This window comes from Semicossyphus pulcher, unplaced genomic scaffold, assembly GCF_022749685.1.
Source record: "Semicossyphus pulcher isolate SPU_LCO1_2020_fin unplaced genomic scaffold, fSemPul1.0.p SCAF_14, whole genome shotgun sequence".
NCBI lineage: Eukaryota > Metazoa > Chordata > Actinopteri > Labriformes > Labridae > Semicossyphus > Semicossyphus pulcher.
Window position 1 is genome coordinate 26,246,952 of NW_027211648.1, and position 27,289 is coordinate 26,274,240.

The 27,289-nt window shown below is 40.5% G+C and overlaps 2 protein-coding genes across 2 annotated transcripts in view; one reads left to right on the top strand and one right to left on the bottom strand.

Annotated features, from left to right (window-relative positions):
• The window catches only part of LOC138590757 (NLR family CARD domain-containing protein 3-like), a 289,240-nt gene that overhangs the window by 54,842 nt on the left and 207,109 nt on the right, over window positions 1–27,289 (bottom strand). The window lies entirely within an intron of this gene.
• LOC138590932 (NACHT, LRR and PYD domains-containing protein 12-like) lies at window positions 1,828–23,966 on the top strand. Its single transcript, XM_069661377.1, has 12 exons — window positions 1,828–1,904; window positions 2,196–2,364; window positions 3,282–3,517; window positions 7,603–9,403; window positions 11,333–11,506; window positions 13,357–13,530; window positions 14,808–14,981; window positions 17,666–17,839; window positions 18,247–18,420; window positions 19,839–20,012; window positions 20,420–20,593; window positions 23,145–23,966. The coding sequence occupies exons 2-12, from the start codon at window positions 2,234–2,236 to the stop codon at window positions 23,149–23,151; spliced, it is 3,393 nt and encodes a 1,130-aa protein (XP_069517478.1). The 5' UTR covers window positions 1,828–1,904; window positions 2,196–2,233; the 3' UTR covers window positions 23,152–23,966.

The window sequence follows — 27,289 nt, forward strand, 5'->3', positions numbered from 1 at the left end:
AATCCTCTCTGGGTTTCTCTACACGTGAACACGTTCTTGTCGTCTTTTGTCTGTAATCTGAGATCAACCAGAATCTATCACTGTCACTGAAATCTCAACACCTGGTCGTCTCATTTAGAATGAGGACTTTGGTTAGTGTGTCAGCTTTGTGGTGAACAACTACATTTCCCATGAGTCCTTAAACACATCTCCTTGCTAGCGCCCATGTGACATGTAGTTTAACTTTCCTTCACTTTAGTTCTGAGCAAATGAGCAGAGTGTGTGTGATGAGCTAAACTGGCGTCCCAACTGTAACAATGCTAGCTTGCTGGAAATGTCATCGGGCCTACTTTCGTTGTTGCTGTTTTTGTAATAAAGAAATAAAAAATGTGTGGGAATAATAAATAAAAGATAAATTAATAGAAGAAAAGGAAGGAATGCAACTGTTGATCAGCTGCAGGAGAAGTTAGCCGTAGTCGTTGCCTGTTTTATTTTTCCAAGCAGAAACTAACAATCAATTCTTTCTGACTCGCAACCCAGATCATGAGATTGATTGTTATCAAAGTTCTATTTGATTAAATTCACTCCTTTGAAACTTGTGCCTCTTTCTTCATGAGTGAAATTTAAAGTTTCATAAGTAGTTATTTATGCTGCTTATTTATGGTTCCCCGTGTGATGTGGAAATATACCGGAGGTTCACCATTGAATTGAAATAAACAGACAAACCTTGGCTGATTGAGACACTGAGTTAATACTGACACGTATGTTTTGTTATATTAATAATAGACTGGACCCTGTCAGTGAGTCCCCTGTGCAAGAGGTGCCGGTGTACTCAGAGCAGGTGGGCCTGTCTTTCACAGCATTAGTAGAAGACAGTATCAGGGCTTCACCCCTGTTAGCTCGCATGCCGAGCGTGAGATATGCTTATTGAAAGGACTTGGTGTGTTTCTGTTATTCTGGTTCCAGTAGCTTGATCTCACCCGGAGTGTCAAGGAATTTGTCCTCAAAGTTTCAGAGCACTAAGCCGGCCTCAGACCCACTGTGCTAACCTGTTAGCTTAGCTACCTAACCCGAACCATCTGTGGAGGCAGTAGGAGGTAAAAAAAACCAGCACTTTCATCATTTCAATATAAATAAACATTCTGAACTTACAAACCAGATAATGACATTGATTATTACCAAAATTCAATGTGTTTAATTCCCTCCCTTAGAAGGTGGTGCCTCTTTCTTAATAAGTGCAAATAATATGTTTTATTTTCATGAATAGTTACTTGTGCTACATGAGAAAAGATGAGATTTGAATCTTCTAGAGTCTCTACTGAAGTCATGCAAATCTCCCAGTATACATGACTCTGGTGTGAGTGGAACGTCAATATTGATGTAAGTTGTCGTTTGCTTTGTAACGCCATCCCAAAGATCTTTAACTCTTTGCACTCCCACAGCAGAACATGCAGAGTTCCTTCAGTAGCACCACATTTAACACATTTACCATCATCTCTTACGCCCATTTTGCACCACTGTGAAGGAATGTAATAATATCTGTTTAGTATTTTAGGTTGCATTTGTTTGTTTTCAGTACAGCGAGTATTTTTCCATTCATCATTCCATGAATTATCAGCTTCAAGTCTTTCATCCAGTTCAGTGCACGGTTCTTAAATTGATCACCTATGCCTTCTTTTAATGTGTGAAAGATTTCAACTCTATTCTGAACACGTCTTTCTGAGGCAACTTTGAAGTGTGTTCATGAAACATCGACTCACCATATTTCCTGTAAATGGAGAGGGGAGGAGCAACCTGATCACGGGATACAGGCTCAACAGGGCTGGAACATGAAAGTGAAAGTGTTCAGTCACCTCACGACGGAGCAGACTCCACCATTTTGAATCGATGGCGCAGCAGGAGACAAAACTGAAGGCTGAGGCAGGGTGAGTGTTAATAAACATTTGTATCATTTGACTGTTAAAGTCTCTGAGACACTTTTCCACCTGTGGACTGTAGAGGAAAGAGAACTTCGAGTAAATTCGAAAGTTTGTTTCATCTGTGGACACAAAGTGTTGATTGGCTGAATAAGTTACATTACACCGTCAGTAACTCACGAAAACAAGCAGAGATATAAAGAACACTGAACAGATGGAGCGCTGACTGGTTTTATTAAACTGTATACTGTGTGTGTGTGTGTGTGTGTGTGTGTGTTACTTCCTGTTCTCTCGTTCTAGCGTGTGACTCTTGCGCAGACGTGTGTTTTCTCAATAAGATGAGTGTTTGTGTGGAGGAAGAGGAGGACAGAGCAGAGTCTGGAGTTTCCAGCTGTCTGTCTCTGAGGAGTCACCGGTCCAGAACTCCTCCTCCAGTCTTCAGAAATGAACCTCGACCCTCAGACACAAAGTAAGAGACTGTTGTTACTGTAAACTGACCTGACAGACGACGATGCATTGAGGATGAATACTAAATGTTTTGCTAATAGATTTATATTCATGGTGCAGAGTTATTACTGCAGAAACTGTTTCAAACTAAGGTGGATATATTCCGAGTTTGAGAATAATATAATCATATCATAAAATAATAATTTAGTGATTATTATTGCTGAGTTTTCTGCGTTATGAAGTGTTACTTTCATTGCATGCTGGGATATATGTAAATAAAGTAAGAACAGGAGGAACAATCAGAAACTTGTTGCAGTTACAATGTGGTTAGAAAACGTAAAGAAAAGACTTCATGTGTTTAAATGTGTTTATTCAGGATGAGGAGCACAGCAGGCTCTGAGACTCAGTGAGTGTTGTTGTTCAACTAGAGAGAAAGACACAAACATCTCATATGAAACACTGCAGCACACTGACATCATTGTATTTGTGATAGTACTACAGAAGACATGAAGAGACTGAAAACAAAGGCACCTGTCTGGACTTGAACCTGTGACACCTCTGTGACATGCTGTGTGTCTGAGCCTGCTGCTCTACCTCAGTTTAATTTAGGCCACTTCTGACCTCAGTTCAAACATCACTGACTCAAGCTGAGCCGCCCACAGTGACTGTAAAACAGTGAAGCACATAATCAGCTGTCTTTAATGGAAGGCTTTTACTGTGAAGCAGCTGCAGGAAGTGTTGAGTTTGTATTAATAACAAACTACAGGCAGATCACACAATGTTTAATAAGACTGTCTGATAGGAAAGCAGTTAATTAATGACAAACACTTTTACTGCTCTCTGTGAGCTATCACAGCTTCTAGACTGTGTCGATCACATGGTGATATTTTTCTACCAAATTCAACAAATCATTTTAGTCATGAAGAAATGTGTTCACAGAGAAAAGAAGAGGAGCCATGTTTCTGTGGAGGAGCAGCCGTCCTGCTGTGCTGTGTGTCAGGACGTCCTGAAGGATCCAGTCTCTACCAGCTGTGGACACTGGTTCTGCAGACAGTGCCTCACCTCATACTGGGACCAGTCTGGTTCATCAGGAGACTCCTCCTGTCCCCAGTGTGGAGAAAGATCCAGAACAACACCTGGACTGCAGACAGCCAGTGAGACCAGCACTTTACAAAGTAAGACCGTCCATCAGTCTGCTGATGTCATCGTGTCTGAAAACACGGCTTGTTGTTTTAATACAGAGACATTTGTTGTGTCATTCAGCACCAACATTAAGATCTTTATAAATACCATTACAAATGAACTGATGTGTTCTGCTCCAGCATACATATCTGCTCTGTGTCGCTCGTCCCGTGTTCTCCTTTGAGGAAAAATCTGAACCCAAAACAAATGTATATTTAACATGTTGTGATTTTATTGTAGCGCCCCCTGTCTTTGCTTAAAATATCAGCATGCTGCTTGTTCTCCATCAGGAAGAACTTTTAAACTGCTGCTGAGGGACGTACCCCCTGTGATGTCCACCCTTTTGTTTTGAGGCCTTTAGTTTATTTTCCTTCAACATCTTGGTTTTTGGATACAGAAGTGACCATATTTGGACGAGAGGGGGGAACTGAAGAGGAGGGAGGGATTGGCAAACAGTAAATGATTAAAGTTATACAGTTATGCCAAAGCTAACTCATGACTTGGTTATTTAGATAACAAGCTAAGCTAACAAGCCAGGTGTTGTCTACACAGACCTCTTAGACAGTCTGTTGTTACAATGAACCGCTCAGCAACACATTTTATTTGTCTGATAATTGCATGAAAAATTCTCCAGAAGGCACCAACGTGGAGACATGGCAGAGAGGTTCAGTTCAGTGAGTAAAATGAGCTAAGCTGACGCCCAGCAGGCAGCAAACGGCATCCACCTGTCACTCAAAGAGTTCAGGCCCTTAATAATGCAAAATTATAAGTCTAAATATAATTAAAATGGCTGAGTCAAATAAAGATGACCCTCATTCAGATGTCATAACGAAATGAGCTGTAGAGAACAAAACAGTTTTTAGTCCCAGGCTGTAAACATGTTTATTTGTGCTGTAAAGTTGGGGATTTTAACATGGGGTCTGTGGGGATTGACTCACTTTTGGAGCCAGCCTCAAGTGGTCATTATGGGAACTTCAACTGTTTTTGGCACTTCTGTTTTGGTTTAATTTTTCAGCTCCTGAGGTTTCTGTCTGATATAAACATTTCCTGTTGCTGCTGCTTCACATGAAAGTTTTCTATCAGTAAACCAGCGGGTAGGGTTGTCACGGTGACCGCAATACTGCAATACCACGGTGATGTAAGGACTTTTAATATCGTAGCTTGCCTACTTGAAACCCCATGTTCAATAAATCAATTGAAAATAAAATAAAATGTGTAAATTTAATAAACTTAGGCTAAATATTATCCAGTATTAGCAGTGAAACACCGTTTTTTCCCCCCTTCACTCAAACGCCTCTCCGGTCACTGTCGCACCGCGGAGTAAACAGTAGGACCTGAATGCTGTCGGGCGGTGAAGATAAAGTAACACTTAACCTTTGTCCGAGAAAGACGGTAAAAAGGCTGGTATGCGTAGCGGCGGGAGGAAGAATGTAAACGATCAGCACCAATACGTGCGCGTGGAACCACAGCACGCGAGCACGGCAGCTCAGAGTCTCTGACCGTCAGTTGATGAGGATGAAGGATAAAGAAACTTACACCACAGTGAGTGACAGGAGGGACGGGAAGGACTTTGCTGCTTGTGCTGCTTTAGATGGTAATTCAGTTTTAAAAACGATGATAATCAACGTCATTGTATTTAAATACTGGTGGATTTTTCTCCAGGGGGGGGGCAAAAACAAAATCAAGCAAACGTACTCAAAGCCATATAACCTTGCCACCTTTCTGTGGAATACAGTTTTTGGATACTCCCGAACAGATACATTCTTGCTGTGTAAAAAAATAAGGATTATTTATGTCTGCTTAAAGAAACGAGTTAAGTCAACTATTATTCTTTTGTGAGTAACCCTTCGATTTGAGACGGATGGACTGTGGAATGTTAGGAAATATGAACACGTCAAAACAACAAACTACCTGTTCAATAGGCAGCCTAGTGGCTTAAACTGACATGTTAAAACATTCCAATACATTCATCTTCAAATCTATTTAGTGATGTCTGTGATTGCTATATACCATTTTGTTATGTGTGGCTGTTTGTTCTTCTTTCTATCTGCTGTATTCAAGTCTCTGATGGATCACCTGATAAAATAAAGATTGTGTTTATATAAAGAGATTTGACAAGGAGCACTGAAGCTGTTCTGGAGGCTTGTGGTGGCCTGACTCCATACTGAGACACTTCATGTTGCATTAGTAATTTTATATTATTTCATTGTACTCTATTTTATCTTTTCTATTTGCTGATCTCATTGTTATGTTATTGATCCCTTTGATACACAGTAACTGAGCATCTCCTTTATTTCACCGCATGTTTTACTTTGCATCTCTGTGCACATGACAAATGAAGAATCCTTGAAACTAGACTATTACATCATTTTGGGTCTACTGTTGCCCACTTTTCTGACAAGACAGCACTACTACGATTAAAAACAAACACCAATAACAACAATAAAAGACCAACACCACACAGCTGCTATTTCACCTCTGTAGGTAGCCTCTGAAGTTCACCTGGGCCCAGTGTGCAGCGTTTCTTGGCCAGCTGCTGCTGAGACACATCTTTCAGTGACATCACAGTATTTTCTTTCGCCATTATACTGTACCTAGCTGACACTACACTGCCGTGCCTGTCTTAATCTCAGTCTAATACACTGAACGTCAACGAGTCCGACTAATTCTGACCCAATTTATGACTCGTACTCGTGCTCGCTCTCTTTTACCTGCCACCTAGTGGTTGGTGGTTTCAGCAGCTGCTGCTAGATGGATAAATGCTGTCAGGGCGCTGGTGATGTGCGCCCTGTCTACTCCTATCTCTTGTATTGACGAGGAGCAAATTGCGCATGTGCAACTTATAACGAGGGTCAACGGACAAAGATTCTTGCGCCCCAGGCCGGAAACACGTGACCTATCAGTAACTTTAGACGGCGTAAACATTTTGAATCTACATTTTATTGCAGATTATACACTTTATTCACCAAACATGTAATACTTACCTTGCTAATAAAAAAAATATAAAATCAAAATAAATTACAAATTAATGTAAAGTCTTGTTCAGTGGAGGTCTAGGACGTCGGGAGTGGTGGGACGGCGCCCTAGCGCCCTCTATTGGCCAGCTGCCACTGATCAGCGTGTTTTCTGCGTCTCTCAAGCAACATTTTTATGGTGTACTGTATGCATTAAACAACAAACAAAGCATATACTGATATGCTGAGCCAGCTTCACAGACCTACATGTCTGCAGAGCACTCCTAAGTCCTTATTCAAACAGGGGTCTCTCCCTCTCTCTCAGTGCAGTAGTTAGACCCGCTGTCACGCAGATAACGATCAAATTAGTGATGTCCAATCAAAATGTAGTCGATGGCCTAATTTTGTATAAAGGTAAACATTCTTACTGGTTTAAATCAACAATTTTATAGTTGTCCGCATCTTTGCTGTCCAAGAGTTTTGCACAAAAATATATTTTATTTGCATTTAAGTATTTAATTTGTGTTAAAACTGTGTAATCTTCATCATTTAAAAAGCAACAATATAAGTAACAATAGCCTGACAATAAAGCTTACTTATACTTCACTAAAATCAGCATAAATAAAAACACAAAAGATACATGGCGGTAATACCGCATACCGCTCGGTTGAGCCGTCCTAAATCACCGCAGGGTAAATTCCTTCACCGCGACAGCCCTACCAGCGGGAGGATTTTATTTTGCAGCAGCTATAGGAAATGTAGTGTATTTGTTACAGAGATTGTCAGTGCTTTGTTAGTGGTTCCAATCATTAAAAGAAGGTCTACACAACAAGATGTGAACATCGTCTGCATGATTTTATCAGTGCATCAGTTTTAAATATTGCAGTGATGAAGAAACAGCCACAGTGAGCTGTTTAGATGAAGCGCTGCAGACGAGCTGCTGAGGATCAACCTGTTCTCTCTGCTGTCAATCAAACACGTTCGCTGACACACAGTCAGAGGCTGATTTGGACTCAACTTTAACACTTTATATTTTCTTATATTGATCTTTTTTAGTGACAAGATAATCACCAGATTGTCAAATGTTCTTGTTTCGTCTCATTTTGTTCTCTGTTTTGTGAAAGGTGGTCAGCAGGAGGTTTTCGATCAACATAAGATCAGTCTGAGGAGGAGATGTGAACGTGTGACTGAAGGAACTGATGAACCAGGAAGTGGAACCCTCCTCAAAAGAATCTACACTGAGCTCTACATCACTGAGGGACAGAGTGAAGAGGTTAACACCCAACATGAGGTTAGACAGCTTGAGACAGCTTCAAAGAGGAAGACCCTCCATGACACTCCAATCAAGTGCCACGAAATCTTTAAATCCTTACCTGACCAACAGAGAGACATCAGAGTGGTCCTGACGAACGGCGTCGCTGGTGTTGGAAAAACCTTCTCAGTGCAGAAGTTCACTCTGGACTGGGCAGAGGGCTCGGAAAACCAAGATGTCAGTCTGCTGATTCTGCTTTCCTTCAGGGAGCTGAACTTGATCAAAGACGAGCAGTACAGTCTTCTCAAGCTGCTCCATGTTTTCCATCCAGCATTACAGAAGGTCACAGCAGAGACGCTCGCTGTCTGTAAACTGTTGTTCATCTTTGACGGCCTGGATGAAAGCAGGCTTTCACTGGACTTCACCAACAATCAGGTTGTGTCTGACGTCTCACAGGAGTCATCAGTCAACGTCCTGTTGATGAATCTCATCAAGGGGAATCTGCTTCCCAAGGCTCTCGTCTGGATAACTTCCCGACCTGCAGCAGCCAATCAGATCCCTCCTAAGCGTGTTGACAGGTTAACAGAAGTCCGAGGCTTCACTGACTCCCAGAAGGAGGAGTACTTCAGGAGGAGATTCAGCGATGAAGAGCTGTCCAGCAGAATCATCTCACACATGAAGACATCCAGGAGCCTCCACATCATGTGTCTAATCCCAGTCTTCTGCTGGATCACTGCGACAGTTCTGGAGCACATGTTGACCACAGGCCAGAGAGGAGAGCTGCCCAAGACCCTGACTGACATATACTCACACTTCCTGCTGGTTCAGACCAAGAGGAAGAAGCAGAAGTATGATGAGGGACATCAGGTGAGTCCTCAGGAGCTGATGGAGGCTGACAGGGAAGTTCTTCTGAAGCTGGGGAGGCTGGCGTTTGAACATCTGGAGACAGGAAACATCATGTTCTACCAAGAAGACCTGGAGCGCTGTGGTCTGGATGTCACAGAGGCCTCGGTGTACTCAGGAGTTTGTACTGAGATCTTTAAAAGAGAGTGTGTGATCTTCCAGAAAACAGTCTACTGCTTTGTTCATCTGAGCGTTCAAGAGTTTCTGGCTGCAGTCTACATGTTCCACTGTTACACAAACAGCAACACACAAGTACTGAATGCTTTCCTAGAAGAGAACAAACACATCTATGATAGACAGTTCTCATCCCTCGATGACGTTCTGAGGAGCGCCATGACGAAATCCCTTCAAAGTAAGAGTGGTCACCTGGACCTGTTTGTTCGCTTCCTTCATGGCCTCTCTCTGAAGTCCAACCAGAGACTCTTAGGAGGCCTGCTGGGCCGGATAGACAACAGTCCAGAAATCATCCAGAGAGTCATCAACAACCTGAAGAAGATCAACAGTGGTAAGATCTCTCCTGACAGAAGCATCAACATCTTCCACTGTCTGACTGAGATGAACGACCACTCAGTACATCAGGAGATCCAAGAGTTCCTGAAGTCAGAGAACAGATCAGAGAAAGAACTCTCTGAGATCCACTGCTCTGCTCTGGCCTACATGCTGCAGATGTCAGAGGAGGTTCTGGATGAGTTGGACCTGCAGAAGTACAACACATCAGAGCAGGGAAGACAGAGACTGATTCCAGCTGTAAGGAACTGCAGAAAGGCTCGGTAAGTCCAGATGTGATTCACATTTTAAATCCGGGTTAATAAGTCGTTTAGTTGTTCAGATATCAACACTATAGAATTATCATTACTCTTAAAATACTGTTCCACTTGTTTATTCATAAATCTATTGTCTTTTGTATTCTGTCACTGACGTTCTTGAGCTGTTTCAGAAGTTTTCAATGCAAAAATGTTGTTTTTCAGTCAGTTTTGTTTCTAGCTGTTAAGTTCATGAAAGAAAAGCTGTTCTATTTATTTCTAATATGTGTTACATTTGACTGTTTTACTATACAGCATTGGTTCATGAAGGCAACATGCAAACCTGTTTAAACACATGAAGGATTTAAGAGTTTGTTGTTGAGGTTTTATCACAGCAGCATTTAATCACAACATATAACAGTATTTAACAGTTATCAGTAAAGTTATTACTACATGAGTAGATTCTACAAGGTGTGCTATATAATCACTGACTATAACCACTATTGTTAAAAGTTTCAAATAAGTTCTGTTTCATTTTCTAAAGCAGATTTCTGAAGACAGAGAGAATTTCTTTCATGCAGTTATTTCTGTCATGTTTCTGTTACTGGTTTTGGATCCATTTCAAAGTGAGGACAGAGGATGTTCGGGGACCAAACACACTCCACTTTATTTTTTCTATTTCTACAGTGCACTTTATTTTGTTTTGTGATGCTCTGTATATATCCAGTATTTCTGTTTTCAAAGCACTTTGTAAACTTGTATCTACAACGTGCTGTAGATAAAGGAGAAGTATTATTAGTGTTATTCAGATTGAGTGTCTCATGTTTGCTGCAGCCACTGTGGCCACAGGTGAAAACTATGGGATCATGTTGAGCGCTGTAACATAGTGATTTGGTAGCACAAGCAGAGAATCGTCATCAAATCTGCAAACTGATTCAGAAATGTTCGTTCCACAACAATATCTATGAACAGTTTGCTAACATGAACTAACATTAGCTTCTGTGAACTGCTGCTCATACGACACAGACTGTCACAGTAACACCCCTGAGTGTGTTGAACCGAGCAGTGGTGCATTTAGTTGCTTATGAATTCCACATTTGAAAGAGGGAGGTTGTGTTACATGGCTGTGTTTTGAAGTGTTTCCTGATATTCTGTTGCTCACAGAAAGAAGCTGACAGGTGTTTCTCTCTCTTGTTGCTGTAGAGAAGAGTAGTAGCAGGAAATGCACAGCTTCCACCAATATTTAACGTCTGATGAATATCTCAGAACATTATGGTGAAATTCAGACTTTAAGAGATCGTATACACACCAATGTTATTGATCTTAATACTGATACAGTGACAACATCTTTCTGATGACGTCATGGTAACGATAATTAAACCTTATCGGTTTGTTAACTATGTTTGTTTGCTGAATAAGTTCTTCAGATGCTCACAACAGAATGTAGACGACAAAACTTCATGCACTCAGCTGTCATACACATCAAAATGTTTGATGATAATATTATTTAAATATGTACACGTCTAATACTGTTAAAAGGTTCCTTTTGTTTCGATCCCACTTGACAGCAGTCATTGAATTTTCCCACTCATGCACGTGAACCTGAAAGCAGCAGGTAGCCAGCAAAGACAGATCGTCTTTCTCGACTGTAATTGTTAACTAAGTTGTAAAAAAGGTTTCTAATCAAGACGTCCTCATGCTAACTCTTTGGAGACAGACATTTTCTCCTCCTTTATCTGCACATTAAAGCAAATCAAAGATGCAAAGTGTGCAGGTACGAGAGGGAGTGAGGAGAATTATTGTTTCATGTCAAACACAGAAAGATAAGATGAGCTGAACCCTGAGGTGAACAGCAAACTTAGATTGTTATTTAGTCTGATGTGTCAAACTGTCATGAAGTAAACACAAAGTGTCTCTTTCATTGTAACATATCATATAATTTATGTGTCATAACAGACTTTCTGACTGTGGACTGTCAGAGACTCACTGTGAAGTTGTGGCCTCAGCTCTGAAGTCCAACCCCTCCCATCTGAGAGAGCTGGACCTGAGCAGCAACTCTCTGCTGGATTCAGAAGTGAAGCTGCTGTCTGCTGGACTGGAGAGTCCAAACTGTAGACTGGAGACTCTGAGGTCAGTTTACTGACTGTAGCATGTAGTTTTTCTTATGTGTTCAATTCAACTCCTTGACTGAGGTTGAAAGTTTTGGGTGGTTAATCTTCAGGATTGACCTGATCACAGATCTGAAGAAGTGATTTTAAAATGTTCTGTCTTTCCAAATGGCTGAACAACAAGTGAAGAAAAGAAAAGAGATATTCACTGTTTGAAAGTTTTCACACGACTCACATTGGTGTCGATCAGACAGTGAAGATGATGTCAGCACTGACGAGGCTGTAATGTGTGTGAGGGATGTGAACGATGTCGTAGATCTGATGATAGCAGATGAAAACCGGCTGCAGAGAGTTTGAGCTTCTGTGTAAACAGACAGAGAGACAGGGTCGATAAAGAAAAGGGAGTCATGAATGCAGAGCTCAGTAAAGGTGAAGGAAGGAACTGTGATGATCTTCATGGTATCAGAAGCTGCCGCCCCACACAGCTGCTGTGGTGTGGTGTGCATCAAAGCAGAGCTAAGAGTAATAAACAGCAGCCTAACAGCGGCCAAAACAACACGACAGAGCAGGATTCAAAGTCTGTGCGAAGATTTAAAAAAGGACTCTGATGTAATTACTCCAAAAATATCAGTCATAGTGTTTGTGATTCACAACATGAACAGACTGTAAATATATGCAGATTTTATTGTTCAAAGTTCAGTCAAACTTTAGAAGCTTAATAAAGATTAAATTACACATCAAAGTCATTTGAACATGTCAAAAGGTGCAGCATCCTTCACAAGAACAAGTGTTACACCTGGTTAAAGCCACATGAAGTGATGATTCTGAATGACAGCGTTAAGTTTGAGTTATCTGAGCTTCTATATCATTTCCTGTTAGTCTTTCTAACAGATCAAAGTGTTGCTTTGTTTTCATGTCAGCATTGAGGAACTATTTGAAGAAACAGACCTTTAGATTTCAGCAAAAACAAATCAATAGTCTGCACCAGAAACATGTTTGTCTTAATGGAGAGGTTCATATTTCTTCAGGTCAATCTAAAGACAACACTCACATTCCCATATGCACATATATTTATAGAGTTATTTTCTGTCTGTCATCATTCCCTCTGTCCATACTGTCTGTGAAGAAATCCTCTTCTAACCTGACTCCAATGTTACGAGATGGAGGACAAACATTCACACTCTTTCACTTCACAAAAATGACTTTTACAGTTTAGCTGAAACTAATAAGAGGCTTCAGCAGACTGAGCTACACATATCAAGTGTTTGGTGTTTGACTGTCTCCTTGTTGAGCTGCAGTGGAGGAATAGTGACTCAAAGAGTGAATTTGGTTGTAAATAGTTTGAACCTTTGGTGGACACAGACTTGATTTGGCTGACTCAGACTGCTGAAGCTTCATATTAGTTTCACATGAACTTATGGAGTTTATCCTGCTGTGTAGTTTTGTTAGGAAGGGACCACTTCACACTCACTGGGGACAGTAGGAATCATTGCTGCCACTAACGAGTCTTTAATGTGCAGAAAGCATGTGGCTGTTATTTTAAGACTTCAACAAATGTGGACATCTCCTTTTATTCCATAGACCTACTAAGCCCCCAAATACAGTAAGAAGAAGGTCATTTAATAAATGAATGAATGAACAGTGTTTAGTCCAACATGTCTGATGTGTTCATGATTCTCTAATTACAGACGTGACTGAGATCAGCAGCATGTTATTAACCTGTGCTGACATGAAAAGGTGTATGAATGTTCTGTTGACATTTGGATGATGACTGCAGAAGGCTGACGTCATGATGATCCACAGAACACAATGGAAAAGTCACTCCACTCATTTGAAGGAAAATCTGTAATTTTGTCTTCATTCTTTATTCAGATTGAGTGGCTGCAGTTTGTCAGAGATGAGCTGTGCTTCTCTGGCCTCAGCTCTGAAGTCCAACCCCTCCCATCTGAGAGAGCTGCAGCTGAGCGACAACGAGCTGCAGGATTCAGGAGTGAAGCTGCTGTGTGGTTTTCTGGAGAGTCCACACTGTAGACTGGAGACTCTGAGGTCAGAAACCATGTTTTACTTCTGTGCTCAGATTAATATGATGTGAAAGTTGTGTTGACACTAAACTGCAGACATGAGGCTGATATTATACTGATCCACACTGAGTATCTTAATGCTGAAGTCTATTTTCTTCTTCACTGCTTTAGTCCATTGACTGTAGCAGAGCAATGTTGAGTTCCACATTTAAAACCTTCATAGAACAAGAAAAATCCTACACTGTATAATTCACTGTGAACCTCTGAAACACCTGATTTCATCTTTTATTCCACATCATGTTTTTAAATAAATCAGTAATAGAAACATTTATTAATTATTTCAGTTTGTACGAGCAGAAAATAACAAATATATTCAGTATTTTCTTTTTCCAACATTTCGATTAAAATATTTGTTTCTTGTAACGACTGAAAAGTTTAAAGTGAAGATGCTTTGAGTTTATGGCTCCACTATTTCTAAAAGAAATACTGTCCATGTCTTTGTTCACATTCACCAAAATTCATTCTGACATATTTGGCATCTTGGAAACTTTAGTATTTTGAGTCGACTCTTCAGTTATTTTCTGCTGGTTTTTATTGTATTTCTTGTTTGTTGTGTTTGGCTGCACAACATGAGTTTGTATAGATGGAGCCACTGGTGCTTCTTGTGTTACGCTGCTGAAAAATGAGGAGAAATAATCACACAGTGATCGGGTGATGTTTCTCAGACACGTCTGAAGTTCAATGAGGAAAGTGCTGTGATTTCTCCTGGTGAGGGATTAAAAGACCACTTTCAGCGTTACAGAAGACCTCTATTGCAGTTTAAACTCAACAACAAAGAATGAATCAAATGTTTCTAAATATCACATAATTAGCATTACAACCATTTTAATAGTGTTTTAAATATGTGTTTTATTTGAATCAGTGGTCATAAATGTTTGATCTTTTTAACCTAATCACAGATTTTAACATCATCACAGACCAAGAAGCACTAAACTGTAACTTGTATCAGACTATGAGTGTGTTATATTTGAACTTGTCACACTTGCAGAGTTTAAGAGGTGAAGTCGCTGCGTCTTTATTGAAGTAGCAGCATGTTGTCTTTAATATTAATGAGAGCTCTTTTTCACTTTGTGTATTTCACACATTTTAACCTGCATCCTGTTGTGTTCAGGTGTTTGGAGTTTCCACTTTCTGAACTTTGACCTTCTTAACCTTCTTCAGCTCTGAACATATTATTAAACATTAAAGGATTTCATGCAGGAACATTGTATTCTAACGTCACATCATTTATTCTTTATTCAGATTGAGGAGCTGCAGTTTGTCAGAGATGAGCTGTGCTTCTCTGGCCTCAGCTCTGAAGTCCAACCCCTCCCATCTGAGAGAGCTGCAGCTGAGTGACAGCAAGCTGCAGGATTCAGGAGTGAAGCTGCTGTGTGGTTTTCTGGAGAGTCCACACTGTAGACTGGAGACTCTGAGGTCAGAAACCATGTTTTACTTCTGTGCTGAGATTAATATGATGTGAAAGTTGTGTTGACACTAAACTGCAGACATGAGGCTGATATTATACTGATCCACACTGAGTATCTTAATGCTGAAGTCTATTTTCTTCTTCACTGCTTTAGTCCATTGACTGTAGCAGAGCAATGTTGAGTTACACATTTAAAACCTTCATAGAACAAGAAAAATCCTACACTGTATAATTCACTGTGAACCTCTGAAACACCTGATTTCATCTTTTATTCCACATCATGTTTTTAAATCAATCAGTAATAGAAACATTTATTAATTATTTCAGTTTGTACGAGCAGAAAATAACAAATATATTCAGTATTTTCTTTTTCCAACATTTCGATTAAAATATTTGTTTCTTGTAACGACTGAAAAGTTTAAAGTGAAGATGCTTTGAGTTTATGGCTCCACTATTTCTAAAAGAAATACTGTCCATGTCTTTGTTCACATTCACCAAAATTCATTCCGACATATTTGGCATCTTGGAAACTTTAGTATTTTGAGTCGACTCTTCAGTTATTTTCTGCTGGTTTTTATTGTATTTCTTGTTTATTGTGTTTGGCTGCACAACATGAGTTTGTATAGATGGAGCCACTGGTGCTTCTTGTGTTACGCTCCTGAAAAATGAGGAGAAATAATCACACAGTGATCGGGTGATGTTTCTCAGACACGTCTGAAGTTAAAGATCAGCTTCAGTCATGTTTCAACACATTCTCTGCTTGAAATAATAAATTGTGTCTGATATGTTTTTGTTCTGCAAAATATGTTTAATTACCTTTTATAAACATCCTCCCAAAGTGTCTCTTCCTCCTCCCTCATTAAAAATTCCTGAATCTGCATAGTCCCCGCCCACTCTGCAAATTTCCAATCGACCCCTCCGTCACTAAAACAAATCACATCTCTGCCATCGTTTAGTGGGAACTTATTGAAACTTAGCTATATTGAAATGTAGTAATTAGTAGTAGTCACGTTAACGTTAGTAGTCAGTAGTGAGTTTAAAAAAATTACGATGACAGTTACAGCTGGCTCGCCCTTCACAGAAGTGGTTGCCATAGGTTACACATAATGATATGCATAGCATCACCCCATCCATTAACAGGATTGGCTCCTTAGGTTTGTGACGTCTCAAACCTGCCAATCTGAAAACGTGTTGTTCAGCCTGTCCTTGGTTCACTGCAGTTTAAAAGCAGACAGGCCCAGCCGTGGTGATGACTGCTGATGTTGTCCCTGATATGTCATGTAGCTCATGAGAAACACCACATGGAGGTGTTTACAAGGTTAAACACTTTATATGAGGAAAGTGCTGTGGGTCGGCTGTGGCTCAGTGGCAGAGTCGGTCGTCTTTCAGTTGGAAGATTGGCGGTTCGATCCCCAGCTCCCTCAGTCTACATGTCTAAGTGTCCTTGGACAAGACACTGAACCCCAAATTGCTCCCGGTGGCATAGCCAAGGGTGTGTGAATGTGATAACTGACTGACAGTTTGGCACTTTACGTAGCAGCCTCTGCCATCAGTGTGTGAATGGGTGAATGTGACATGTAGCAGCCTCTGCCATCAGTGTGTGAATGGGTGAATGTGACATGTAGTGTAAAAGCAGCTTTGAGTGGTCGCAAGACGAGAAAAGTGCTTTATAACAACAGTTAATTTACCATTTACCATTTACCCTGGTGAGGGATTAAAAGACCACTTTCAGCGTTACAGAAGACCTCTGTTGCAGTTCAAGTTCAGCAACAAAGAATGGATCAAATGTTTCTAAATATCACATAATTAGCATTTCATCCATTTTAATAGTGTAACAATTTTTAAAGGAACAATATGCAACATTGACAGCTAGCGTCTTAAAAGGGTACTGCAGTCCAAATTCCAAATATTGGAGAGCGTTTCCTCCCCCCCTGATTTGAAGCTCAAGCGGGTTGCCAGGTTGATATATTATATCAACCTGGCAACCCGTTATACCCGTTATATTATATAACGCTGAACCTATTCGAACACAAGACGTGCTCTTTGACAATGACAAGTAATGAGTCCTGTGCCCCAATTTGTTTCATATCTGGCAACCTGGGGTCACGAAATGGGCAGTGGGGGGGATCACGCAGACCAAAACACACACAGACGTTTCACACCGGAATGAAATTTTAAAGGAGAACATAATGGCTGCAGCATTGTTGTTGGAGAAGCCAGTATTTCAACTTAATATGTTTCCTTAATCTCTGATGACATATCACGGTAATTTTATGATAAATACAGTAAATATATTTCTTTATTTGAATCAGTGGTCATAAATGTTTGATCTTTTTAACCTAATCACAGATTTTAACATCATCACAGACCAAGAAGCACTAAACTGTAACTTGTATCAGACTATGAGTGTGTTATATTTGAACTTGTCACACTTGCAGAGTTTAAGAGGTGAAGTCGCTGCGTCTTTATTGAAGTAGCAGCATGTTGTCATTAATATTAATGAGAGCTCTTTTTCACTTTGTGTATTTCACACATTTTAACCTGCATCCTGTTGTGTTCAGGTGTTTGGAGTTTCCACTTTCTGAACTTTGACCTTCTTAACCTTCTGCAGCTCTGAACACATTATTAAACATTAAAGGATTTCATGCAGGAACATTGTATTCTAACGTCACATCATTTATTCTTTATTCAGATTGAGGAGCTGCAGTTTGTCAGAGATGAGCTGTGCTTCTCTGGCCTCAGCTCTGAAGTCCAACCCCTCCCATCTGAGAGAGCTGGAGCTGAGTGCAAACAAGCTGCAGGATTCAGGAGTGAAGCTGCTGTGTGGTTTTCTGGAGAGTCCACACTGTAGACTGGAGACTCTGAGGTCAGAAACCATGTTTTACTTCTGTGCTGAGATTAATATGATGTGAAAGTTGTGTTGACACTAAACTGCAGACATGAGGCTGATATTATACTGATCCACACTGAGTATCTTAATGCTGAAGTCTATTTTCTTCTTCACTGCTTTAGTCCATTGACTGTAGCAGAGCAATGTTGAGTTACACATTTAAAACCTTCATAGAACAAGAAAAATCCTACACTGTATAATTCACTGTGAACCTCTGAAACACCTGATTTCATCTTTTATTCCACATCATGTTTTGAAATAAATCAGTCATAGAAACATTTATTAATTATTTCAGTTTGTACGAGCAGAAAATAACAAATATATTCAGTATTTTCTTTTTCCAACATTTTCCTCCAAAGTCACATCATTTATTCTTTATTCAGATTGTTTAACTGCAGTTTGTCAGAGATGAGCTGTGCTTCTCTGGCCTCAGCTCTGAAGTCCAACCCCTCCCATCTGAGAGAGCTGCAGCTGAGCTACAACGAGCTGCAGGATTCAGGAGTGAAGCTGCTCTCTGATCTTGTGGAGAGTCCACACTGTAGACTGGAGACTCTGAGGTCAGTCCATGTTGGCTTCAGCAGTATTGTACTAAACACAGTTATTATCACAGCAAAGATCCAGTGTTGTCTGCTAAACCTCCAACCCTCCCAGTGGCTGCTGTCCTCAGTGAAGCTGTGAGAGGAGAACAGTGACAGGCTTCAGGATTGGACAGAAACACAGAGAGAGAACAGACAGCCAATCAGATCAGCACGAAGCTTGTTGTGATCACGTGTTTGATTTGATGTGAAGACAACTGTTGCTGTTGTGTTCATGTGTACAGGACATTAAGCTGGATTACAGCTGACAGCATCACAAGATGTTTAGAGACAGTGGTCCTCGTTCATCAAACTGTCGTACCATCAAATCTGATCTCAAAGTGTTCGTTCTCTCATTTCAGCACTAAACAATTCATCAGTTCATCTTTGTAACCACCACCACTGTAACCACCATTTCTTAGTTAGAAGTTTGTTAATTTTCTTTGAATAGTATAATTTGCTGGAGTACAACGAATATTATATGTCTGTTTAATTTAGGGAATATTGCTAAACATTTAATGTAATTTATTCTTGCATTTCCCTTCTGTAAGTTTCTTACCGTCCTGTGCAGCTTCCACAGTCATGTGACTGAGAGACAGAAAATTAGTCTTTTTATTTTAATATATTCTGTAAAAGTTCAGTAAACGAGTGATGGCAGAGCAACACGGTTGTTTTACCGTGCCTGTGGACTAAACACGTAAAACATTGTTGTGTGGTTACGCTCAGAAGTAATTGTGGAGAAAGATGACCACTACAAGCTCTGTTGCAGTTTAAACTCAACAACAAATTAATCAAATGTTTCAAAATATCACCTAATTAGCATTACAACCATTTTTTTATTTTTTTTACAATTTTGTTTATTGGAAATTAAATGACATACGCTAAAGTGCAATGGGTTGTACAGGAATATAAATGTAATGTAAAGTATAGCCTAAACTAAGGCAACAACTAGAACACAACGTAACATTTACATTACAACCATTTTAATAGTGTTTTAAATATGTGTTTTATTTGAATCAGTCGTCATAAATGTTTGATCTTTTTAACCTAATCACAGATTTTAACATCATCACAGACCAAGAAGCACTAAACTGTAACTTGTATCAGACTATGAGTGTGTTATATTTGAACTTGTCACACTTGCAGAGTTTAAGAGGTGAAGTCGCTGCGTCTTTATTGAAGTAGCAGCATGTTGTCATTAATATTAATGAGAGCTCTTTTTCACTTTGTGTATTTCACACATTTTAACCTGCATCCTGTTGTGTTCAGGTGTTTGGAGTTTCCACTTTCTGAACTTTGACCTTCTTAACCTTCTTCAGCTCTGAACACATTATTAAACATTAAAGGATTTCATGCAGGAACATTGTATTCTAACGTCACATCATTTATTCTTTATTCAGGTTGAGTGGCTGCAGTTTGTCAGAGATGAGCTGTGCTTCTCTGGCCTCAGCTCTGAAGTCCAACCCCTCCCATCTGAGAGAGCTGGAGCTGAGTGACAACAAGCTGCAGGATTCAGGAGTGAAGCTGCTGTGTGGTTTTCTGGAGAGTCCACACTGTAGACTGGAGACTCTGAGGTCAGAAACCATGTTTTACTTCTGTGCTGAGATTAATATGATGTGAAAGTTGTGTTGACACTAAACTGCAGACATGAGGCTGATATTATACTGATCCACACTGAGTATCTTAATGCTGAAGTCTATTTTCTTCTTCACTGCTTTAGTCCATTGACTGTAGCAGAGCAATGTTGAGTTACACATTTAAAACCTTCATAGAACAAGAAAAATCCTACACTGTATAATTCACTGTGAACCTCTGAAACACCTGATTTCATCTTTTATTCCACATCATGTTTTTAAATAAATCAGTAATAGAAACATTTATTAATTATTTCAGTTTGTACGAGCAGAAAATAACAAATATATTCAGTATTTTCCTTTTCCAACATTTTCCTCCAAAGTCACATCATTTATTCTTTATTCAGATTGAGTGACTGCAGTTTGTCAGAGATGAGCTGTGCTTCTCTGGCCTCAGCTCTGAAGTCCAACCCCTCCCATCTGAGAGAGCTGCAACTGAGCTACAACGAGCTGCAGGATTCAGGAGTGAAGCTGCTCTCTGATCTTGTGGAGAGTCCACACTGTAGACTTGAGACTCTGAGGTCAGTCCATGTTGGCTTCAGCAGTATTGTACTACACACAGTTATTATCACAGCAAAGATCCAGTATTGTCTGCTAAACCTCCAACCCTCCCAGTGGCTGCTGTCCTCAGTGAAGCTGTGAGAGGAGAACAGTGACAGGCTTCAGGATTGGACAGAAACACAGAGAGAGAACAGACAGCCAATCAGATCAGCACGAAGCTTGTTGTGATCACGTGTTTGATTTGATGTGAAGACAACTGTTGTTGTTGTGTTCATGTGTACAGGACATTAAGCTGGATTACAGCTGACAGCATCACAAGATGTTTAGAGACAGTGGTCCTCGTTCATCAAACTGTCGTACCATCAAATCTGATCTCAAAGTGTTCGTTCTCTCATTTCAGCACTAAACAATTCATCAGTTCATCTTTGTCACAGCTCTGAGATCAGTCTGCCTGAAGCCTGCAAATCACTGTCTGTTATTACACAGAACCATGGTTACGTTTAGTAACCACGGTCTTTGTACAGAACAAAACCTCTGCTGAAGTCCAGAAATCACAGCTGATGTTTCTGCTCTTCAGTCTTTGCATGAACATGAAGGACTTTTAACATCATATATAGTTTATATATCTGTCCATGTGACAGCAGCTTGTCCAAATGTTTCTGTGACAGACACCATTTTTACACTTCATGTGATATTTCACATTTGAAGCAGTTATACTGAAGTAGTTATACCATGTTCTGGGTGAATACTTGATTCTGATTGGCTGCTGGGTGTTGATTACTTCCTGACAATGGACACCTTTTAAGTAGTTGTGGATACGTATACGCTGGCTACGTAGTATCAGCCTGTTTCTACAATGACTGACCATGGCAACAGGTACAAAGTCAAAGCCTCTGTTTACAGTTGATGCACCTTGTTAACGAGCTAACATCGACCTACAGCAATGAGGGACTTCAACAGCTCTTTGACCTTATTGGGAGGATATGAGAACTTTGCTGACTGGGATGCAGCTGAAGAAAGAGAGAGTGGAAAGAAAAGAGAAACCTTTATTTACAGCACTGAGTGTAGTCCTTCAGTACCTCTGAGCACCACAGGATGGCGCCTGTAAAACACGAGCTGCAGGAAGTACACAGCCCCTCTGAACTTACTGATCCTGTGGATCACATCAGCCATCATCTGACATCCCGCTCACTATTCAACTCTCTACTTCATTCTGCGGCCGACAGTAAACATGGCCGATCATTTGTTCGTACAAATCCTGATGTTGATTTCAGGACAATGACACGGCTGGTTAGCTACATAGTCTTCTTATTATGTCTCATTATATTTAACTTATATCCGACACAATGTTATTGACTTTTAATGTAGCAAGTGTATTGTTAGCTTTCTCGCTAATAGCTGAGCAGACATGAAATATCTCCTGTTGCAGAGTGGTGTCCAAGACCTGTTTTATTTACTGGAGGAGTGAATAATGTTTCCATGTTTTTAAAATGTAGGGATGGGCATTTGAAGGCATGTCAATATTCCAATATTATATAAAAAAAAATCGGATATCCGGTTAACCTCACTACAAAAACAAAGTGTAGCGCACAGCGCTGTTTAAAGTGCGCATCAGTTAGACTGGCCTACATCGGCGACTTCACAACACAAGAGTCTCTGTTTGTTACTCACACAGGGACGCACAGTAGCGCTCTTCCTCATCAGGAACAAGCAGTGTATTTGCTGACAGTGAATAACATTGTTTATGGGACAGAGCGCTCATTGTGCCGCACGCTGTCTCTAATACACGCAGAAACAGACGCACACTCACACACACGGAACTAAGAGGTAAATTAATTATAATCCTCAAGCATAACTCCCTGTGGCGCTGATATTAATACACTGTCCAGGAGAATACAGGAGAATACAGCCATGTGATCCTGTCCGATCCTGACGGATTTAAATAATGAATTAGTTACGCTGCTGTGCCAGGCATGTTTTTTCTTTATTTCTACTTTTTACACATTTTAAATGACATTGGTATACATGTTTAATAAACAATATGTGATTAATATAGCTAATGTATAATATTTAATGAACTTTAGGCACACAAAAAAATCCATAAGCTACAGCTATAGTCGAATACCCACGTCATTTAGAATAATGGAGTACTTGAATATCCGTGCCCATCCCTAATCAGAACATTATGGAATGGTAATGATTGTTCCAGGTATCAGTCAATCCCTCAGGTGTTAGCGGCTCTGGCCTCCATGAGTCCACAGATTCCTGATAATGGACACCTCGTCGGGCATTATCCCTGACAGAAAAAATGTCACAGAGAAACTGATTTGAATCCATGTTTACAGTAAGCAGTGAATATGTCTCTGTTTCTGCAGTCATGATGCGTTCAGGGTCTCTCAGCAGTTAAGTTCCACTGTGTACTTAAGTCCTGTTCAGACTTGTGGTATGAACAGACTGAAGTCTCTGCTGGTCTTTAAACTGGATGTGCTGCCTCGCTGACTGACAGCTGATGAGGGCCTCTCTGTAAACACTGATATATGACTTCTGTTGTCTGTCTTCTTCTCTCATCAGGTGTTAGTAATGATCTCTGTCAGAGTGTGAGCGATCAGGAGGATGTTCGTGTATCAGAGGATCAGCTGTGTCCTGATGATCCAGAGAGGGTGAAGCAGCAGCATCAGCTTGTGTGTGTGGAGGCTCTGACTGGGCCATGTTACTGGGAGGTAGAGTGGAGAGGAGAGCTTCATCCAGCAGTGACTGACAGAGGAATTGTTGGAAAAAAATGTGCCTGGATGATGCATTTGTCATGAGTGATACTAATCGTCTTAATGATCACTTAAAGTTGTTGCTATGGAACTTTTCAGTCCCACAGGAGGGAATGTTTGAAAAAATGTGAAACTTTATAATCAAATGTTTTAGAGTTGAAGTTATATATCCAAAAGTTTTATAATCAAATGTTTTAACTGAAACTTTATAATCAAATGTCTTAAAGGTAAAGTTTTTTATGGTCAAAATGTAGTTAACGTTTCTATTGTCCAATGCCTTCAAGTTTTACAGTCACATGTTTTATAGTTCAGGTTTTATAGTCAAATGTTTTAAAGTAAGTTCTTATAATCCAATGCTCTAAAGCTCTAAAGTAGAATCCTAACAAGCTGAGGGCAGAGAGCCAGAGTTGAGGGAGGGGGGCTCCAACAGGTGGTGGCACAAGTCTGCCACTTGCGACACACTAACTAATTAGGCAGAGACCTGACAATGGGGAAAAAACGTGCCAGAGCCCAGCGAGGGAGGAGTTTAGAGTATATAAGACCGAGCAGCTAATGTGTGGGCAGTCTTATCCGGATGGACTCGGGTTTATTTGTTTGTATTTATACGGGAATAAACTCTTTTTGCATCAGATTCTGCCAGTCTCTAGTGTTTGCTTGTCCCAGTTTTTTCAAGACTTTGACTATATTTTTAAGAGTTTTTATAACCTATTGGAGATTGACATTAAGTGGCAGACAAGAGGGTTCGGGGAACGTTTTTGCCACAACAGAATCACACCCAGTGGAGATGACTCTCGGTGCTGTAGTCCAAACTGCTCTGAGATCAGCTCCACTGTCAGACACAAAGTCCATCATCATCCCCGTGTGTTCCTCTGGGTGTGACAGAGTATCATCACAGTATGTGGACTGCTCTGCTGCTGCTCTGTCCTTCTACACAGTCTCTGCAGACACACTGAGACTCCTCCACTCCTGCTGCTCCACACTCAACCACCTCCTCCACCCTCCACCTGGACCTGGACTTTACTTTGTCTTTATTTCTGAAGCCAAAGTGACCTCTTGTGATCAGATCTCACTTTCCCACTCTGTATGCAAACAAACACGGAGCCTCGTTCACCTTCATTAGACTTTAAAAAACATCAAATAATAAGAAAAACTGTGATGCAGACTCGCAGCACAGAGAGGGGGAGCTGCTGTGCACGAGCACAGAGGGAGGGAGGGAGGGAGGGAGCGGGTGAGTACGGACTGAAGTGATGACGTGATATAAAACTGTGTTTGGTCATGAAGCCTGATGTTCCTCTGCAGTTCAGTGTTTATCAGTGAAATATATGAAGTACAACAGACTGGAGTCTCTGTTAACAGTGAAGAAACAGACAGAAAGTTCTGCGTGATTAACACACAGATCCACGTTATGAAACATCTGTCTCCTCCCCGCGCAGCGTTATTGTAAACTATGATGAACGGCTCGCGGGCACAGACTGTATAAAAAGATATATACATACATACTTGACATATATAGTCCTTTATATACAGTCATTGCTCGCAGGTAACAGCTCCCGCTCGTGTCATTCACAGCATGTGGAGACGTAGTTCGTCCTTTATAGCGGACTGTGCACAGAAATACGGGACAGATTGGGACCTTATTGAGTCAGGGGCACGAGAAACACACAGATCTGTGTCCTCGCTGCGCTGCAGGATTATAAACTCTGATAGGCTGCTTGTGGATCACAGCTCTTACCGTCTCTCCTCCTCCCTCGTCGGTTTGGGGACGTCCTGTATTAAAACATTAACAGCAGTCTCTCTCACTGAATAAATACAGATACGATCTGTCTGTCTGCGCTTTGCCCCGACTGAAGAGAGAGAAATAAAAACTAGATTTTCAACAGACACAGCAGAGAAAAATTAAATCACACAGGAATGAGAGGCGAGCGGTTTCCCTGGATCCGAGTGATCGTTGCCATGGATACGAGGAGTTAGTTGATGCGGTCCAGAGGACTCTTTAGACCTGCTCACAGTCAGCCAACTGCTGCAGGTCATGTGCCCCGTCGTGTCAATATTAAACTTTAACAGCATATAAGGATGGCCGGTTAGTGAATAAAGGTTCAGTTAGCTCATCACAAACTGCTTGTAGTGCGTACAGTCTGATGGCAGCTTCATTTGGAACCAGTTCCATAGTGAGTGATTATGACCATGAAATGTTTTAAAGCATCATGGACACTAAAAAATGAAACCTGATTAAGATTGAAGATCTTAAATCAAGGCAACATGAGCTTCTTTTTAAAGAGAGTTTTCTTCTTACCAGGCAGCTTGTAAGTCAGACAATTTCACTTTTTTCAAGCTTTTTTGTCCTTAAAGCTCCTGTGAGAAGTTTTTATCTGCTTATGAAACAGGCTGTAATTAATACTGACGCCTCTATATGACCTACAACTGCAAACGAGAGCATCAGGAAGAAGATTGATTATTTCTATATAGTTGTTTTTAATGCCTGTAACCGCTGCCACCGGGTCTGTGTCAGACGAGGACATTTACAGCACGCTGCACAAACAGCTTTTCTTGACATTTTGCACATAAAGATTCACAGTGAGAGAAACGTTTGACTGTTAGAAGAAAGCAGGAGGAGATTTTTGGTCTGAAAACACGACTTACACATGTACAGGACAAGATCAGCAAAGAGATGAGACGTACTGCTTTGTCCACAGTGGTCGCCACAGACTGAAAGTTCCTCCCAGAATTATCTCAAGATATCATTTTCTATTGAGTCGTCATAACTGGTCTTCAGTGACTTCATGCTTTAAGCTAGTATAAGCAGAATGATGAAAGTGTTTGATCAACACTCACCAGGACAAAACTGCTTTATCAAAGTCAGACTTTTCCTTTTTATCTCTTCACATATTCAGAGCACATAATGAGCAAAAGGAAATCTTTGATAGACTATCAAAGGAAGAGAGCTGTGGCACGGAGAATAATTAAGTCATCTAAGAAGAATTCATGGAGGCAGTTCTGCTCCTCTATTGGCAAGGAAATAGAGTCGGGTGACATTTGGGCTCTGATTAAAAAGATGAGTGGGAAAAGGAAATCTGTTAAAATCCCAGCATTGATAGATGGAGACAATATGGCAGTTACAAATAAGGAAAAAGCGGATCTATTGGGAAAGAAGTTTGCAAGTGTTCACAGTGGCAATCACCTAGATGAAACACATCAGTGACAAAAAGCTGACATTTTAAGAGCCAATGCTGATGTAACAAAGAAGAAGCACAGTGAGGGGTCGGCATTAGACTTTAGACTTTACTTTGTTTGAGTTGAAAAGGGCCTTAGAGGGAAGAGGATATACAGCTCCAGGACAAGATCAACTGTGCTGTGCTATGTTTAGACAATGACCAGATGAAGTCATGGAAATTATATTAAACCTATTTAATAAGATATGGAGAGAAGGTGTAATGCCTGGCTGCTGGAAAAGTGCTTTGATACTACCCTTTAGTGAGCCTGGCAAAGACCCGGCTAATGCAGGAAATGACAGGCCTATAGCACTTACATCTCATTTAAGTGAATGGTTGGAAAAGGTCATAGTTCATAGACTATCATACTGGTTAGAACAAAGAGGATAATTATGTGCATATCAAAGTGGTGTCCGAAGAGGCAGGTCTACACTAGATGCTTTAGTGAAGGTTAGTAATGAGGCAGAAAGAGCCTTTAGTGTGAAAGAGGTTATGGCTATAGTATATTTTGATATGAGAAAGCTTATGATTCCATGTGGAGAGAAGGGCTACTGATTAAAATGAGTAAAATGGGTGGTGGCGGTAGGCTATACAACTGGGTGTTCGATTTCTTGTCTAACCGGACATTCCATGTTAAAGTTGGAGATGCTGTTTCAGATGATTATGATCTTGTTAAAGGAATACCACAAGGTAGTGCTATTAGCCCTATTTTGTTTAACATTGTTGATGAATGTTGATGGAGATA

Excerpts from the sequence above, each read along its gene's own strand:
- LOC138590932 (XM_069661377.1), top strand. The coding sequence starts at position 2,234 with ATGAGTGTTTGTGTGGAGGAAGAGGAGGACAGAGCAGAGTCTGGAGTT. Across the intron at positions 11,507-13,356 it reads TGTAGACTGGAGACTCTGAG|ATTGAGTGGCTGCAGTTTGT; the intron begins GTCAGTTTACTG and ends TTCTTTATTCAG. Across the intron at positions 13,531-14,807 it reads TGTAGACTGGAGACTCTGAG|ATTGAGGAGCTGCAGTTTGT; the intron begins GTCAGAAACCAT and ends TTCTTTATTCAG.